The sequence below is a fragment of the Myripristis murdjan genome, chromosome 14 (assembly GCF_902150065.1).
Source record: "Myripristis murdjan chromosome 14, fMyrMur1.1, whole genome shotgun sequence".
Taxonomy (NCBI): domain Eukaryota; kingdom Metazoa; phylum Chordata; class Actinopteri; order Holocentriformes; family Holocentridae; genus Myripristis; species Myripristis murdjan.
This window is the reverse complement of record NC_043993.1, coordinates 16,217,951-16,237,344: the sequence shown is the minus strand read 5'-3', so window position 1 is coordinate 16,237,344 and position 19,394 is coordinate 16,217,951. Positions and strand designations below refer to the sequence as shown.

The window sequence follows — 19,394 nt, the reverse complement described above, 5'->3', positions numbered from 1 at the left end:
TCTGATACACAAAAGCAAAAACTACATTTGACTCTCTGAAAATAATAAATAAATCACACACTCAGGCAATTTTTTTTACTGATAAATGTAGGCTAGAGAGCCCATGAACAAATACCCTTTTGAGCATTAATGGAATGGGTTAACAGCCTGATTCACACACGTTATTTACACAAGCAAGGGCAGTGTGGCTGGAATATGATGGCAAAAACAGATCAAGGACAAGACACATTTGATTGTGTCTCATGGCAGGGAGGTTAAAATTTTCTTGTAAACCTCAGTTACTGGATTCAGTTGCTATCCATAAGAAACAGTGTGTTCAAGAGTCCAACATCCATACCAATATCTAACTGAAGTTCTGTACTGTTATATCAGGTACCTGAACATAGACAGCAAACAGGTAATAGGACAAATAATTTTTGTACCCAAGAAAATAATCTGTTAAAGATCACTGATGATGAGTTCTGCAGAAATGCACATGTGGGTCCTGAAAACATTGCAGTTCCGTGAGAATTATGACTTTGATAGACTTAGATTTGCATTTCCAAAAATGTGAGAAATTAAAAAATAACCTCAAATAGCGTCTAAATCCTAATAAATTATTTTGTAAATTCTGGTTCTCTAGTTATTTTCTAAATGTTCAAAGCTTACAGAGAAAACAAAAATCTCAAATGGAAGGATGTACGACTGAATCTTTAATTGTTTAATTGTTTTAAAATAGAAACAGAGATTCAAATATAAAACTTGACATTTACAAAAACTCAAGCTTCCAACTATTCAGTGTCAGACAGACGCAGCAGTCATTCATTAAAATCCTAAAATAAATACAGTAATTTCCTTAAAACGAGAAAAAATAACAATACAACATTAATAAATTGCACCCCCACCACTCCATGATGTGATGCAAGTGAACCTTCTGTCATGCCCTCCTGGGCTCCCTGGACACAGCATTCATTAAAATACCTCAATATCAAGGCCACTAACAGTTTGTGCACGATTCGTTTTGAGTTGCATCCACATTTTCATCGCATCAAGTCTGTGCAAGACTGTGCCTCAGTCCCTCTTGGCTTGTTTTTCCTTTCGTCTCTGTCGTGCCTCAGATAACATTTTGAGCAGGGACAGCAGAATAGGCACACACATGGGCAGGAAGAGCGGTATGTAGATAGCAAACTTCTGGTCATCAGGAAAGTAGAGGAGATGGAGGAGCGAGGGATCAAAGAAAGCTCTTTCTGACGCCAAAATGGCCTCTTTACTGTATTGCAGAGCAAAGCCGAGATTCCCCGCCTCCAGTTCAGCCACAGCCAACTGCAGTGATGTGACAGTACTGGACACCTGAGTGACATGAGCAGCAAGCAGCCACAGGTTAGAAAAAAACTGATGAAATGACTGCTAAAGACATTCATAATTACCAAATTTATGCATGTTTCAGGTACCAGAAATTTGCCTTACAAGAACAGACAACCTTTATTACAAGATACAGTATAATGTTTATGGCACAACCTCTGATCCAATTGAGGTAAAGTTGCCTTTCTTTGACACAAGCTACAGTCAGTTTTCCACAATAGAGACTTCTAAGTTAAAGCAGCTATCCAAAAAATACATGTCCAGTGTCACAATAGTCCTGCTTTGCATGCTACCATATTTTACTTGTTTGATAGCAGAAAAGCTAAATATTTACTACGTACTTCTGTGTTCCATGGCTGACTGTTATGTTTTATTGTAACCTTCATAGCAAGCAAAAATGTAACCAGCACTGCATAAAGTGTAATTGTAGGCAGTGTGCGAATTATACCACGGTGTGCGGGGGAGCCGGGGTGCACGGTCACGCACGCAGCGCATGAACGTGGATACGATGTAAATCATGCCGTCCTCCTGCTTCCGCAAAATTGTAATGCGTGCAGCGCGATTAACTGCGAATCGCGGCATTGCACAATCTATAATCAAATGATAATAATAATCAACCAGATCCGGCAGACCTGACCGGGTGGCCACGCACTCTGTGCGGTGCTGGCCGGCACCGAGCAGGCACGGCTCCCCCAAAATTTCACAATGTTTCCAGCCAGGGGAGCTCCTGTCACTACTAGGGGAGCCGAGCTCCCCTTTGCTCCCCCTTATTTCGCACACTGATTGTAGGTGTAACTGTAACACGTTGATTATCCTATTCACAGTCACTTCAGTTGTTTTTGCATCTCCACTAGCATGAGGCCATGAGTCACAGCATATTCATGCATTGTGTATGATCACTGTGTGTCATATATGTTGACTAGTATAATTATTAATACCTTAATGCATTTTAATTAACTGATGTGAATGAATACTAACCAATTCGAACAAACATTTGGGATCAATTAAGAAAAAAAGTGGCAGACATAAATGTTTTGCCTCATGTTTACAAGACAGCACCTGCAACCTAAGACTTTGGACTGGTTGCATTATAAAGCCACTCGCACTCACACAAACAAACCAAAGTATTCCCCATCAACAACCAAGTATTGTAAAATGCCACTGTACCAGAATTTCAATACCGACGAGAATCTCATCAGCGTCAAGATCTAATAATGCTGGTGATTGGCTGTCTAACATTACACATCGTAGAGGCATACAGAAAAACACTACATTACACCCAGAGACATTATAAAAAATATTTTCTAACAAGATTTTACAAAACTGGTATTGAAAAAAGAATTGTTCAGGCCCTGGTGTCAAAGGTATTGGTGACTTTACTGGTATCGAAAATTTCTAAACAATACCCAGCCCTACACAGAGCAGACTGATTAATGCGGGTGTGTGTGTGTGCAATTTACCTGCTGGGCGATATTATCATTGATCACAATGTTGCCTATCTGGTCAAGGAGCTGTGCCAGTGAGGTGATGGTGGTCGTTGCTGTGGCAACATTCTCCACCGTCCGGCTCCACATGAGGCGGTCCAGCTCCCAATCAGCCAGTCCTGCGCTGCCACACGATGCCACCACAAAGCCGGGAGGAGTGGCAGATGACTGCACGCCCAGCAGCAGCCTGAAACAGCGTGAAAGAGGAGGATTACATTGTGCCTATGGGAGGAGGAAGATGTATCAGTATAGGCGTTTGCTTACCGGAGCTGTGCGAGGAAGACTCCCATGACTTTTGCCATGCTAATGTTGATGTCCATCGGGAACACAGGGTCTGGTCCATAGAAATCATTAACATTGTAGACCTATAAAAACAATTTGAAAGACATTTTCCGTTGATGCAGTCCCCAACACAACAAACAGAGATCAACGTAGGCTGAAAACCACCATTAACTAAAATATTACTCATTCCTTTGGAACACCTTGCCCAATGCCCGTGTGGTAGTGCTGATCTTACCATAATACCACCCCATCGTGGTGAGTGGAAGGCATTAGAGTGAACTTTTTGTTTCTTGTGGTCATGGATGTAAAGGGGCGAATGGTGAGCATCTGGGACATACAGCAGAAAGTTCAACACCGGGTTGGAAGAGGCAGCATTCGAGCCTAAAAACAAAACAATGAGCAAAACAACTGTAAATACACAAAAAATATACAACAAACCACACCCTCTCTCTCCACCTAGGAAACATGTAAAAACATCCAGTTTGTTTGTGTTTGTCTTACCCAGCCTAGCCTCCACAGGGTTGATGACGTGTGCAAGGCTGTCAGCGCTGAGCGTGTAGGCGCTGAGGCTGCTGTCGTAGCGAGGGTTGACACCCAGCATAGCATAGTACAAGATCTATAACAAGAATGCATAAACAGATATGTCTGTTTATAGTGATGTGGTTACTATAAACACACACACACACTCAAATACACAAACACACTGATTAGAGCTGGACGATGAGGTTGAAATAAATATGACACAAGTTTTTTTTTTTTTTTTAATATCTATTTATATCACATTATGACTCCTGTATGGAAAATCATGTTAAATAAACACATTAACATTCAATCAAATTAACTTAATGGGAATGTTATATGTGATTTTTTGTGTATGTTTCTGCATAAAAACTGGCTTATTATCGACAGTTAAGACAGCACAATTTTGGTGTTACATTATCCCAATAGGACTACATCATCACAATCTGACTCTACTGAAATAATGTAAAACAATAATAGTGAATTACTGCCCAGCCCTGATACAGATCGTACCTGAGAGTCGATGCTGAAGTTGGCCACAGGAGCCAGTTTTGTAAGCAAAGGCTGGATGTAATTCTGCACAGCACTCTCGATGTCCCAGTGCAGCCTGTGTGACTTTGGGTCTGGGTTCAACAAACTGAATGTGATCTCATAACCTGAGGAGAGCAGATGGAGAGAAGATGAGGAAAAGGATCACAGAGGACAAGAAATAAAAGATGATGTTTCAGCATACAGTGTTAACAACTACAGTAAAGTATAAAATCAAATGGCAAAACAATATGGTAACAAAATCAATTATTTTCACAGGTGCTGTGGTTGGGATATGATTTATAACAATTTCTGCATCATAACTTTAATTTTCACAAACAATTCAAAATAATGACTGTGATTTTTGCTGGTGTCCATCTCAAACAATTATGTTTCCCTATGTCTTAAGACTGTTTTGTAAACCAGAACATTTCTGTAGCACCACCATACCTCATTATAAGCCGATTATGCCACACATTTTACCTGCTGTTCCTGCGATTAGGATATTGCTCTAGGTCATACTGCGTTGTCAATAATATTTCAATCAATTGTTCAGCCCTAATATAAACTGACTGGAAAAGAAATGAAGTTGGTCCACTGTATCACTGTGCTGACTCAAAGACTGACCTGGGCTGGATTTGAAGGCTCTCATGCTGTCAGCCAAGCTCTCCTTGTTGCCGGGGCTGGGACGGACTCTGTCACTGAGGGCGGCCGTGATGTCACTGTGGCTGAATGACATGACCTGCAGCACCTGCTGGATGCGAGGCTCCAGGTGAGCCAGCAGCTGTTTCAGCGTCCTGCCCACTCTCATCTGGGCACCAATGCGCAGCATGGCTGTCCGCCGCTGACCAATGTACACTTCAACCACCTGAAAATAAGATATGGACAGACATTAAAGGAATAGTTTACCAAAAAAAAAAAAAAAAAAAATGGTGCCATATGTACTCAGTCCTGTGCAGGTTGAAACAGGTGAGGTGTCTTTGTCATTACGACACACAGGAAGATAGTGAGCACAACTCTGCAGAAGCCTTTTGATCTGTTCTGTGATCAAGGGCTATAGTAAAAATGTGTGCCACATAAAATTGTGAAGGTATTTTCCACTCAGGGTGCAAACATTTGGCTTTCGAGATTTTGATCATGCTACATAAGCTGTATGAGGAAATTGTGATGTTGTCTTTTTGAATACTAAAATGTGCTACTCATCAACTTCAGCTGTCTTCAACTGGCAGGGGGGTGATAATGACAAAATTCTCAATACTGGGTGAACTGTCCCTTTAATATTAAAGCTGCACATAGACATTTCTGATCACTAGAGGGTACTAAGAGCTCAAACTCCATTTGTAAATAAAAAGTCAATACTGCTTTCAGATTGATGGTAGAATGCTTGCGCAATACTGAAAGTTAAGGTGAAAAAATATGTTTTGGGATGGAAATGTGGGATGCATTTCACTCAGACAAGGCTCTTGTGGGATTACTTGGATTATTTTGTCTCTGATCTCCAATTTTTTTTTTAAATGTGGTGAAGCGGCAGAATTTCAGCTGGAATATAAGATGCTTTGAATGCACTTTCTCTGTCACTGGAGTGGTGACTGCAGCAGGAGGCCTTCGCACAACTGATCTTAAGATGCGCTTATCTAATGAATGTGCCGTTTCAGTGATGCTTTGAATGAAGCTGAGAAATATAAAAAGGTCAAACCAGGAAATAACAACAGCCCAGCTGTAAATTGTATGGTGGAAAGATGACCCACAGTGAAGACTCTCACATTTTAATGGGTCATTTTGTTGTTAAAAAAAAAAAACGCATATAACTTTGCTTAATGTAGATTGAAAAATAACAAACATGCTAATGTAATGCTACAGAAAAAATGAAAGAAATACATTTAAATGTATACAAAGAGTGGAAAAAACAGCACAGCTGACAGGGAGGAGGACATGGAAAGTTTTAACCTCAGGCAGCAGTGAAGATGCCTCTGGGATCACATAGACAACCACAGAGCCACATGGACTCTCACTCAGTGTGTGTAGAGAGAGATCTGCCTCTAGAGAGAAAAAGAGAGAAAGAGAGAAAAAGAAAATTTAACCACATGCTTGGTCAACTTTGAGTTAATAGCTGATTTGACAGGCGGGTGGCATCTCACCTGCAGCAGTCGGCTGGTTCAGGGCGTCTTCCTCCATGATCGTAGCTGTGCGGTATCGGGTCTCATACCTGTACCTCAAAGCTGTATCTTCTGAAAACAATACATTTATGAAGGAAGAATTAGTCTTCAGTATTTTGAAGCCATGAGGGTGAATGTGCCATTAACAAATCCTCACCGTCTACCATGTGTTCCTCATCCTGTGTCTGTGTCAGCGGGACCTTCTTCTGCTGCTCGGGCGTCAGGGTTCCCCGTGCAAACACAACCTCCACATCCACACTCAGCTGCAGCTGCACAACAGAATACAGGGAGAGCACAGAAAATTAAAAGATAAGATGTGCATGTAGAAGATTAACTAGATCACAAGATGAGGAGACATGCACACAAACCTGCAGCTTAGCCAGTTCATTTATCTGAGTGACGGGCAGCCAGGCGCGGTATGTTTCAGTTGTCCGCCACCACAGAGGGACTCCGACAATGATGACCACTGCTGCTATGGCCAGAGCCGCATGCTGGCCTTGCCTTCGCTCTGATGGAGAGAGAGAGAGACACAGAGAGAGAATAAGAGGCACTAACAACTGGCAGCAGAGACTGCAAGACAAAAACAAGGCTGAGACAGAGATGCACTTCATCCTTCACTGTGACAAGTCCTCACAGGTCAGAGAGCTCCATTTCAAACTGAGAATACTGATGGGTGAGTGTGAAGCTGTTAATATTATCATCCACAACCTGAGAGACTAGGGCCCACTCACATTGGCAAGTTTGAGCCCGTATCGTGCTAACGCCAAAATCCACCCCTCTCCAGTCCCCGGCTGGCCTGCACTCACATTACCTTTTTCCCAAACGCGCCCAAGCACGATTGCCCCCGGTGTGCGCGTCATCACGTTGAAATACGACAACAACAGGCATGGCCCGACATCATTATAAATCAATGTAGTTCAAATACATCATGTCTTCCTTTTAACTAAAAAACGTTTTTGGTCCTTTTAATCAGACATGGGATGTTTATTTACCTTGACAGTTTCGGAGGTAACTTCCTCCTTCTTCAGAAAGGTCCAACTGACAGCCGGAGCGGCACCTGGCAGATCCGGCAGACCGGGTGACCGGGTGGCCGCACACCGCGCGGTGCCGCGGCCAGTGCCGGCCGGTGCCGCGGCCAACACCAGGTCTGCCGGATCTCCGCACACAGACTGCTGTACTTTCATTATAAACCGACTTTTGTTTATACGCGGTTGCAGCAGCACAACAGACAATGACACAGACCACACGGTTGATTATTGATTGCGCAACGCGGCCATTCGCCGGTAATCGCGCTGCGCACATTAAACAGTTTTGCAGAGGCAGGAGGAAAGTTGCATGATTTACGTCCGCGCACTGCGTGCGTGACCGTGCATGTGCTCATGTACGCGCCCGTACCGCGCTGAAGCACACCCCTTCCAACCGTGCCAGAGCGGGGGAAGTGTACTGTATTCAAGCACGATACGGAGCGATCACACTGCTCAAAGAATCCGGATTTTAAGGGCAATCGTGCTTGGGCGCGGATCAAACTTGCCAGTGTGAGTGGCCTCTTAGTGAGCTTTACCTGGCTGAAAAATTCAGTTTATATAGCCAAACATCTGCTCATAATCAATAAGGATAGCATCAATAATGGTAAGAGTTCATTAAAGTGGACAAACAATAAGAATACTAGTCATAATATACTAGTATTAATAACAATATATGTAAAACAACGACTCGGTTAATTTAAATATGGGCTAAATAGATCATGTAGAGTAATAGAATAGAAAATTCAATATTGACATTTAATAGAAAATGCACCTATGCCGATATATAAAATGTAAATATGTATGGTAAAGTAAGGTAATATTTATTCTAGCAGGTGTCATGCACCAAAAGATGCTCAGCCTGCATGGGCCCACAAGACACCAAAACACAGCAGACAATAGCAATAATATACTGAGAGTGAGAGAACAAACGTAATATGCCTCCATGCATGTAAAACATGGTCCAAACCAAATATGAAGACAAGCCAGCTTCTCACACATCACAGCTCTGAAACATAAATTTTGCATATCTGAGGCACAGACTGATTAAAAACGAACTGATCTCAATATATTTTTTTATTATTTTGTTTGTTGGTTGTTACTCCTAAATTGAACTGAACTGGACTAAGAGAAGGAAGCATCACGGCAGGACTCTCTGGATCAGGAGAACATCATCAATGCCATTTTCAAGATCTAAAAAGCTAGGCACCGTAATCTACTGGGGTGAAGTTGGTTGGTTATTCGATATTGGCTTGACGTTCGGTTTTATTTGTGCTTTCAATCGGAGACCACGGCAGTGCCTGCATAATTAAAGACTGTAGCCAATAGATACATCACCGTACTTTGATGTACCATAAGATTACTGTAAACTATCCTCACGATTTCAAGTTTTACCAGAAAACTGCGTCTCCACATTGTCAACCTACCGTCACTCGTCGTGGTCCCTGTTAGGGACCGTCTGTAAATTACACGTTTCAGTATGATTTAAGTCATGAAAAATGTTCACCAAAAATAAACGAAATGACCTTTTACCATTCTGTTTGCTGTAGTAGATCATATTTGCAATGCCCCTTCTATTACATGTGAGTTTTTACTGAAAAAACATTTTATATGGACATTGTATGCATGTAATACCTGAAAATATTCACTAAAAATCAATTAAATTATTTTTTAACTTTCTGTTTGCTGTAGTATTTTGCATTTGTAATACCCTTACTACTACAGGTGAGATTTTTCTGAAAAAAAAGTTTTATATGGCCATAGTATACATTTAATACCTGAAAATATTCACAAAAAATCAATGAAATGACCCTTTAACATTCTGTTTGCTGTAGTACATCATATTTGTAATGTCCTATCTACTACAGGTGAGTTTTTTAAGAAAAAAACATTTTATATGGCCATAGCATGCATTTAATAACTGAAAATATTCACAAAAAATCAACGAAATGACCCTTTACCATTCTGTTTGCTGTAGTACATCATATTTGTTATGCTCCATCTACTACAGGTGAGTTTTTTAGGAAAAAACATTTTATTTGGCCATAGCATGCATTTAATAACTGAAAATATTCACAAAAAATCAACAAAATGACCCTTTACCATTCTGTTTGCTGTAGTACATCATATTTGTTATGCTCCATCTACTACAGGTGAGTTTTTTAGGGAAAAACATTTTATTTGTTCATAGCATGCATTTAATACCTGGAAATATTCACAAAAAATCAACGAAATGACCCTTTACCATTCTGTTTGCTGTAGTACATCATATTTGTTATGCTCCATCTACTACAGGTGAGTTTTTTAGGAAAAAACATTTTATTTGGCCATAGCATGCATTTAATAACTGAAAATATTCACAAAAAATCAACAAAATGACCCTTTACCATTCTGTTTGCTGTAGTATTTTACACTTATATTGACCTATCTACTACAGGTGAGTTTTTTAGGGAAAAACATTTTATTTGGTCATAGCATGCATTTAATAACTGAAAATATTCACAAAAAATCAACGAAATGACCCTTTAACATTCTGTTTGCTGTAGTACATCATATTCATAAGGCCCCATCTACTACAGGTGAGTTTTTTAGGAAAAAACATTTTATATGGCCATAGCATGCTTTTAATACCTGAAAATATTCACAAAAAATCAACGAAATGACCCTTTAACATTCTGTTTGCTGTAGTATTTTACACTTATATTGACCTATCTACTACAGGTGAGTTTTTTAGGAAAAAACATTTTATTTGGTCATCGCATGCATTTAATAACTGGAAATATTCACAAAAAATCAACGAAATGACCCTTTAACATTCTGTTAGTGTTTGTTGTTGTGATTCATTCTGTAAATGTGCCAGCTACTACAGTAGAGACCTTATAATTCATTGTACTGTACTCCAAACTGTGCTTTGCTATAAACCTAGACTGAATAACCATAAATACAAAAATACAAATCTAAATATTTTCTATGACTCAATAAAATATTACGGAAGTGCATTGCATTAACTGAATAAAAAAAAAAAAATCGACACCTTATCTTGTAATTACGAGAGAAGATCTTGTAACTGCGAGATCCAGTTCTTGTAGTTACGTGATAAGGTGTCTTTTCGATTCCGTAAAAATTAAATACTCCTCCCACTTGCTCCAGAATGTTCAGGCATCAGAGCAGGTTGAACTCCATCTCTTCTACAGTGTGAGCAAGGTAGGGCAACATGGTTCATTAATAAAAATTAAGTGTTTTTACAAACATGAGCTTTTGAGCTAGCTATTTAGCTATTTAGCATTTTATTGTGGCTGTATCACAATACCCTCAATGATACTGAATTTGCCAGGTAAATGTAATGAATGATGTATAATAAATTATTGAGTCCACAAACAGGAATATGGATTTATTTTGAGCTAACGAAGGCTGCATGCTGTTTGATGGTGGCTAATGTTACCCTGTGAAATTTTCACACCAGAAAGTCAATGGTTTTTATAAAAATTTGGACGTTAAGAAACCTTTTAAAATATGGTTAAAAATGCAAATAAGCTGTGGAATTTTGCCCCAATTGTGTAAAAAAAAACAAAAAAACAAATGAAATCAAATGCTTATTTAAAAAATAGTTCATTTTGGCTGATATTGCTCCGACAGGGATACAGAGTACTGGACAGGCCCATCCTTACTAGTATTATTCTGTGAACTCAAATTGGAAGAGAAATTTCAGGAATTTTATACAATGCATTGTTTATTCTGTCCATCTTTTTAGATAATGAAAAGACGAAAGCATAAGACAGATATATGGGAGGAAGCCGGAGGAGTAGAGGCTGTTGTGAGAGCATTTGCAGAGGCAAATTTGTCCATCAAGTCGGGCATAACTTACACCTCACCCGTGTGGTCTGAAATTTGCCACACACTTTTTAACAATGATAGCAAGACCAGACGACATTGGTTGTGGGTAATATGGTCTGAAAACAGGAGAAGTCTTAGGGAAAAGGTCGCAATATATAAGTCTCAAGGCCATGAGCTTGTAGTGACCCAAGGTGAAGAAACTATACAAGGTGAAGCAGAGCTAGAGCCACTTAGGGACCATGACGCCATCATGGTTGAGGAGCTTGCACTAGCTGAAGAGGATGGAGGCAAAAAGCCCAGCTTAGCATCAAAAAGCCATCAGCCCAGTATAAATGCAAACAATCAAGAGCCAATTTTACTTCCAGAGTATGTTGAGGAATACCGAGTTGAAGAACCCATTCAAGTCACAGACGTTCAGCCTATCCATCCAGCCATGGATGGTATAACAGATCCAGAGCTCATTGTAGCTCAAGAACTTGACATGAACCAAGAGGGCCAAGAATCACATTCAGCCCAGGAGTATCTGCATCACGATCTGCCCAATGATGATTCCTTTGAGGAGGCTGTGACAGCAGATCATAATGCACAGTGTGTTGATGCAGAAGAAGAGGATGGAGATGATGCAGATGAAAACACAACAGATAAACAGACAGGCAAACCAAAAAGCAAATCAAAAGGCAATCAGACGGGCAAACAAAAAAGCAAACTCACAGGCAATGAAGAACCAAGAAAAAAAAATAGAAGAGCAATTATGACCCTTCCAAGAATTTTTAAAATATCAATTGATAAAAAAACATGGGAATCAATCAGGCCAGTTGAAGGAACCAAAAAATTAAAGCCGTCTTGGACTCACAAAATTTATGATGAATTCAGCAAGAAGAATCCTTGCTGTGTGCTGGCCTTCAAATATCAATATGTGAAGTCATCAGGCAGCAGGAAAAGGAATTGCCCATATATGCACTTAAAAGCTGTCTGTACCTTTCCAACATGTAAGGCCTATTACACTTTTTGGTTAGCTAAAAAGCCCCAAAGAGGTCAGAAAAAAATTTCACTGACAGTGTGTAGACATGGACAAGCTCACCATCTTAGAAGCCATACAAAGATGAGGCCAGCATCCAACATAAGAAGGGGAAAAATTGCAAAAAAATTATCCCAAGGAGTGAGTCAAACATATTATGACTTATTGGGAAAAACACCAAAAGAAGCCATTGCTGCTGGAAATCTAACACAGGCCTTAAACAGAGACATACTGAAAACAATTGGATATGAGGTCAGAAAGGCAGCACATCTTCATCAGAACGTATTGATGGAGGTTCACATGACCCAGCAGATCATGAAAGAATGCGACACAAGTTTCATCCACCTGCCCGGTTACATCCAGAGTTTTCAAGTGGACCCTTTCTGTGTGCATATGTACACAGAAAAAGGAATAGGCATTTTGTTGGCACATCTCCGACAAAAGAAAAAAGTTCATCTTTATCTAGATGCAACTGGAAGCATTGTGTCCAAGATCCCTGAACAAAAAAAAAAGAATCTTTACTATGCCCTCGTGTTGGCTGGACAGGGCAGAGGAACACCACCACTACCAGTGGCAGAGATGGTGTCAAACGACCAGACAGTGCCTACAATCTCCTATTGGCTGATGAGATTCCTTCACATGTTATGCAAATTTACAAGAAAGAATGTGGGCTATGTTGAGACAGACTTCAGTTGGGCACTCATACAGGCAGTACTCACAGCATTCAATAGAGAGTCTATCATGGCATATCTTGACAGAACCTTTGCTGCCTGCCATGGCAAGCAGGAGTGGAAGTCCTTCACAATTATACACCTTTGCTCAGCCCATATCTTAAAAGCAGTGTCACAGGTCATTGGCAAGAATGTGACTGACAAAGGTCACAAAGAATTTCTGACCTTTGTGTTTGCCAGACTGCAGAACAGTCGAACACTGAAAGAAGGTGAGAACATCTTCCAGTGTCTCTGCATCATATTGCTCAGCAAGAATTGCAGTGAAGTTGTGGAGGAAAACTTACAGAGACTTCAAAGACTGATTCAACACTCAAAGTGTGAACATACATGTACAATGTCATCAGACTCTGAAGTCATTGTGAACCATGATGATGCATTTTGTAAATCTCATACAATTTCAGGCAGCTCTCCATTTTCTGCTGTTTTTCGACATGCATGTGAAGATGCAAAGGAGATGATTGATGCAGAACAGTCCTCAGAACAGCCATCAGATGAGAATCTCTATTACTGTCCTGGAATTGTTAAAGTCCTACTGGATAATTATATGCCCATATTCCCATTGTGGAGTGGAGTCATGCTGGGAGATCTGACACAACCAGCTGAAGAAGAAGTAAATGAAGAGTGCACTGATCAGAAAGAGGAAGATGAAGAGTTGGTGGGAGACAGGACTGAAAAAACAAGGGAGACAAATTGTCATGTTGAGCAATGGTTTGGAATAGTAAAACACCACATTTTAAGGAAAAAAAAACAATTGCGACCTGGGACCTTTATCCGAACCATGTACAGATCCCTTCAGAACAGATACATTGAGCATATCATGAAACACAAGTTGCCGGATTGTGTCATTACAAAGCCTCAGACATTCCTTGATATAAAGTTGTCAGAGGAGACATGGGCCAGAAAGGATCAGCCACTCAAAGTTGGACAGTCCAAATACTACACTGCTCCAGACACAATGCCAGTACCAAAACAGAGGACGGCGAAAAATAAGAGCAAAAACCGCATCAAAAGTGATGATCATAAAAACGGAACAATAAAGTCAAACAAGGCCTTAGACCCGCCCTCTAACCCTGACAGAGCTCAAGAAAAGGCACAATGCCAGCTCCCAAGGCTAACAACTGGGAACATTAAATCAAAGAAAAAGGAAGATCTCAAGCAAGCAAATATTCACAAAAGTGAATCGGGTCTTCTGAGCAATGTCTCAGAATCATCTCTCATTCCTGATGGAACACTGAAAAATGCTGCAGAAGGAGATGCCACCACACTTCAGACCAGTGCTGATGCACTACGTTCTGAGGTATGTGATAAATCACTGTCATGCTGATAAAGAGTTGTGTGTGTGTGTGTTTTTTTTTTGTTTGTTTGTTTTTTAAATCATTAAATGCAATTATGGCTCTGGCATAGAACTGTGTTTTAACCAGTTTGTTTATTTATTTATTTATTTATTCTAAGGAAGTATAGTTTATGCTGTGCCTTCTTACTGACAGCAGTAGTGTGTACGCCCCAGGTCAGGTGTTTTATGTAGTCTCCCAGAATAAACAAGATGTAATAAGTATTTTCTTTTCAAAACAACTGTAGATGAACATGCTGTGGAAAAGGAGAGAAACAGAGATTGTCATTGCAGCCATTAAATCTTCTGATAATGTGTCCATCTGTCTACGACACAAAGATTTCCTCTCACTGAGACCTCACAATCTCCTTACTGGCGAGGTAAAGAATATTAATTCCATACATGCCCCATGAAAGTAACTTCTCAGAATATAAAACCAACAAGTTTTTTTTGTTTGTTTGTTTTTTTTAAATTGGAGTTTTGTCTTTCAGACGATAGATTTCTACATCGACACCATTCTGAAGAAAACAGATTCAAATCGACTGTACCTGCTAAACCACTACGTTATGGGTGTGATTCTGTTTGGAAAAACAGATCAAGTTTTGAGACAAAGGTTAAGAAATGTAAGTACGATTACACTCAACAAAATAATGGCTGTATCAGCCCCAAGGTAAATTTATGAAAAGTGACCAATAATTTATACTGCAAAACTTAATATCCTATTAACATTAATATCTCATATTTTAGGTGAACTTTGATCAATACGATGGCATTGTCGGATGTGTGAATGTGCGCCGCAGCCACTGGAAGTTTGTTGTGAGTAATACACCTAGACAACTATAAGATATTAGAAGAAATTCTATTTAAATTTTAATACGTGTCTAACAACACTTTCTCTAATGAACAGTTCTTGCATGCACCATCCAGCCAGATATTTGTGGTTGATCCAGCTGATGCAGACAGTGATCTTGAGGACTCGAGAGAGGCAGCTAAGTGTTTCCGGTGAGACATATTTAATATTACATTCATTTTTTTCACAGGGTAAAAAGTTTCTAGCGGTGCTCCAGATTGCAGCACTCTGACCAACACCTTTTTAAAAATAATAAATTATTACAAATAATAACATTTTGAAAATATATTAAATGATTACAAACCCTAACAGTGCACATATATTGTGACAGTAAATATTTCAGAACACGATTCAATCAAATGGGAAGAAGGGATTGGTTAAATATACCCTGGAAACCTGCCACTATTGTTCACACAACGCAGAAGGATGGAACCAGCTGTGGTGTGTTTGTCATGCAGGTGAGAAACATTTTTTTATAAAGATGTAATGTTCTGCCATTGGGTAAATCTTTAAGAGCCATGACAGAGCGTAATCAAATCCTCTCAGTCTTTGGTTTAAACTAATTTGTACAGAGTATGAGAAAAATTCTGAATTGTGCTTGTTTTAACTCAGATGGCCAGAAAAACTATTGAGACATTCCCTGCAATCCCAGAGGAATTTGACATTAATCCATCTCGTGAACACATTGCACAGCAGAGAAGAATGATGGCTGAGGATATCCTTCTTGCATCAGGTATTTTACTGATAGTATTGATCAAATAAATATTTCATAAAACATTTTGTTATACAATCATAGACACGTGCGTGTAGAGAGATAAAGTCTCCTGTTTACTAAGGAAGTTTATTGTAACCTGTTGTCAAATGTGTTTTCAAGGACATTTTAAGGACAGCAAGTGTTAGGATCACTCATTTCCCATTAAAGCAGTGATGTCCGCATGTCATTTGTCTGCACAATACAACTGGTAGGTTCCTTTTGTTGTTAATTTCAGAGTCAAAGGAGGACTTTTGCTCCCATTGTGGCCTAAACATGCCTCTGTCACTGCAAAAAGAAACACTGAAAATCACTTGGGTAAGTGTCATAAATGTGAGAAGAAGTAATTCATTTCAACTTCAAAACTACTGGTGTATCTCTTATGATCTATTATTACAGATTGAATGTGATCAGTGCCAGAGATGGTTCCACGCACCTTGCCTTGGGTTGACTCCAGACAGGATTCCAGCAGAAAAGGAGGAATGGTGGTGTGACATGTGCTTGGTTGCTTGTGAAAAAAAAAAAACTCACCTGTAGTAGATGGGGCCTTATGAATATGATGTACTACAGCAAACAGAATGTTAAAGGGTCATTTCGTTGATTTTTTGTGAATATTTTCAGGTATTAAAAGCATGCTATGGCCATATAAAATGTTTTTTTCTTAAAAAACTCACCTGTAGTAGATAGGACATTACAAATATGATGTACTACAGCAAACAGAATGGTAAAGGGTCATTTCGTTGATTTTTTGTGAATATTTTCAGTTATTAAAAGCATGCTATGGCCATATAAAATGTTTTTTCCTAAAAAACTCACCTGTAGTAGATGGGGCCTTATGAATATGATGTACTACAGCAAACAGAATGTTAAAGGGTCATTTCGTTGATTTTTTGTGAATATTTTCAGTTATTAAAAGCATGCTATGGCCATATAAAATGTTTTTTTTCTTAAAAAACTCACCTGTAGTAGATAGGTCAATATAAGTGTAAAATACTACAGCAAACAGAATGTTAAAGGGTCATTTTGTTGATTTTTTGTGAATATTTCCAGTTATTAAATGCATGCTATGACCAAATAAAATGTTTTTTCCAAAAAAACTCACCTGTAGTAGATGGGGCCTTATGAATATGATATACTACAGCAAACAGAATGTTAAAGGGTCATTTCGTTGATTTTTTGTGAATATTTTCAGTTATTAAAAGCATGCTATGGCCATATAAAATGTTTTTTTCTTAAAAAACTCACCTGTAGTAGATAGGTCAATATAAGTGTAAAATACTACAGCAAACAGAATGTTAAAGGGTCATTTCGTTGATTTTTTGTGAATATTTCCAGTTATTAAATGCATGCTATGACCAAATAAAATGTTTTTTCCAAAAAAACTCACCTGTAGTAGATGGGGCCTTATGAATATGATATACTACAGCAAACAGAATGTTAAAGGGTCATTTCGTTGATTTTTTGTGAATATTTTCAGTTATTAAATGCATGCTATGACCAAATAAAAGGTTTTTTCCAAAAAAACTCACCTGTAGTAGATAGAGCATAACAAATATGATGTACTACAGCAAACAGAATGTTAAAGGGTCATTTTGTTGATTTTTTGTGAATATTTCCAGTTATTAAATGCATGCTATGACCAAATAAAATGTTTTTTCCTAAAAAACCCACCTGTAGTAGATAGGTCAATATAAGTGTAAAATACTACAGTAAACAGAATGGTAAAGGGTCATTTCGTTGATTTTTAGTGAATATTTTCAGTTATTAAAAGCATGCTATGGCCATATAAAATGTTTTTTCCTAAAAAACTCACCTGTAGTAGATGGGGCCTTATGAATATGATGTACTACAGCAAACAGAATGGTAAAGGGTCATTTTGTTGATTTTTAGAGAATATTTTCAGTTATTAAATGCATGCTGTGGCCATATAAAATGTTTTTTCCTAAAAATCTCACCTGTAGTAGATAGGGCAATATAAGTGTAAAATACTACAGTAAACAGAATGGTAAAAGGTCATTTCGTTGATTTTTAGTGAACATTTTTCATTTCTAGGCAGACGGTCCCAACCGAATGTCAAGCCAATATCCAACAACAAACTAACTTTACCGCGGTCCTAAATCTAATGACGCACATAAGACTGGACTGCAATAATAAAGAACCTGATTTAAATTAAAGGACCTCACTCATGCAGCTCCCATCTTAGCCACCACTGCTATACTGGTGGAGCCGCAGCTAGCTGGCTAACTGTTAGCACCGGTCATACAGCATGGGCCAAGCGGGCGCCTCGTGCTGTGGTTACTAAGTAACTCCAGTCCAGTTTTCTGATGCAAAACTATAATTAAATTGTGTAAACGTTGCCTGCATATGGACATAAAAATGATTCATATCGTAGAGAAACAGAATCTACTCACCCACTTCCGCGGTAGCCATCTCTGTCAATGAACTGAGCGGGTGCGTTTCTTAGTACAAACCGGCCAATGTTGGATCACGTGATCTAAACAAAGAAGGGCGGGGCAGTGATGAGGATTTATAACCGTTGTGATTATACAAGACAAAACAAGGATTTAAATAAATAAATACTTTCAAATAAATACTTTAAAATATATTAGTGTTTAACATATATTCATGTGTCGTGGATCCAAGAGGCCTGTCTCTCGACTTGAACCCGCCCTTCCCATTGAACGATCAGCGTGATCGTTACCACTTCGGCCGGCTCACCCTGAGATGTTGTATAAAACGCACCGCATTTGCAGTTTTAAAGGTACAATGAAATATACTTTAGATAGATAAATACTAGTAAGGGCATTTTATCAGATATTTGACCAATCTGCCAACTAAATCATTACCAAGAAATTTCTTTGCCATTGTGTTCATAAAGGTGTGTAATAACATGTATTAAAAGGTTGAAATTCAACTCCCTGGGGAAACCCCGAAAAAACCTCATCAAAGTCGAGGTAGTCTACTGATAACCGATATTTAAAAAATCGAAAATGTTTAATTTGGCCTTAACTAACTTGTGAGGGGTCAAACTAGGGGTTTTTCATGATTCTGAGTTGATTGCTAGCATTTATTTTTTCACTACAACCACTTTTTAGTGGAAAAATTGCCAGCCCACTTTTGCATTTACATATAAAGTTGCATTTATTTTAATTACTTGCATAATACTACTGATCCACCATGTCAAATGCTTCAGGAGTCAATGTCTGAGTCTTCTTCAACACCATCATGAATACCATTCTTGCATGCTGAGATGCACTTGACACCATTCTTCTTGCAGCTGCATTGCCGGTTGCTGCAATCTCCATTACAATTGCAGCTTGTGAACTGTAGTAGCTCCTCAGGAGCCATGGGTCTAGTGTTGGAACCGGCTCATAACCATGAACACCTAGGGCTCTAATTTCACAGACCGGGCAAGGCGGGGGCACAGCGCACCTGCGCTTTGCCAACTGGGTGTGGCCACGTGGATTTTGCAAGTTTGGCACGCCGTGCACGTTGGCACAAGTACTCCGCAATAACAATATCATATCCATTTGTAGAGATATTTTAGT

At 39.2% G+C, this 19,394-nt stretch overlaps 1 protein-coding gene and 1 long non-coding RNA gene across 2 annotated transcripts; one reads left to right on the top strand and one right to left on the bottom strand.

Moving 5' to 3' along the window:
* Nucleotides 1-669: 669 nt before the first annotated feature.
* On the bottom strand, nucleotides 670-18,340 carry pigs (phosphatidylinositol glycan anchor biosynthesis, class S). Its single transcript, XM_030069481.1, has 12 exons — nucleotides 18,258-18,340; nucleotides 6,679-6,818; nucleotides 6,468-6,579; nucleotides 6,293-6,382; nucleotides 6,102-6,193; nucleotides 4,782-5,022; nucleotides 4,140-4,282; nucleotides 3,609-3,723; nucleotides 3,343-3,488; nucleotides 3,090-3,190; nucleotides 2,802-3,012; nucleotides 670-1,329 (listed from the first exon to the last, which is right to left on the bottom strand). Exons 1-12 carry the CDS (start codon nucleotides 18,274-18,276, stop codon nucleotides 1,051-1,053), a joined length of 1,689 nt encoding a protein of 562 aa, XP_029925341.1. The 5' UTR covers nucleotides 18,277-18,340; the 3' UTR covers nucleotides 670-1,050.
* On the top strand, nucleotides 15,758-16,700 carry LOC115371886 (uncharacterized). Its single transcript, XR_003929402.1, has 3 exons — nucleotides 15,758-15,828; nucleotides 16,085-16,164; nucleotides 16,246-16,700. It is a non-coding gene; the product is annotated as an uncharacterized LOC115371886 (long non-coding RNA).
* Nucleotides 18,341-19,394: the final 1,054 nt, after the last annotated feature.

What these genes read in the sequence shown, in the direction of transcription:
- pigs (XM_030069481.1), bottom strand. An exon ending in ACTTCAGCATCGACTCTCAG is followed by an intron (nt 3,724 to 4,139) that starts GTACGATCTGTA and finishes TTCTTGTTATAG; the next exon opens with ATCTTGTACTATGCTATGCT. An exon ending in ATGATAATATCGCCCAGCAG is followed by an intron (nt 1,330 to 2,801) that starts GTAAATTGCACA and finishes CATGTCACTCAG; the next exon opens with GTGTCCAGTACTGTCACATC.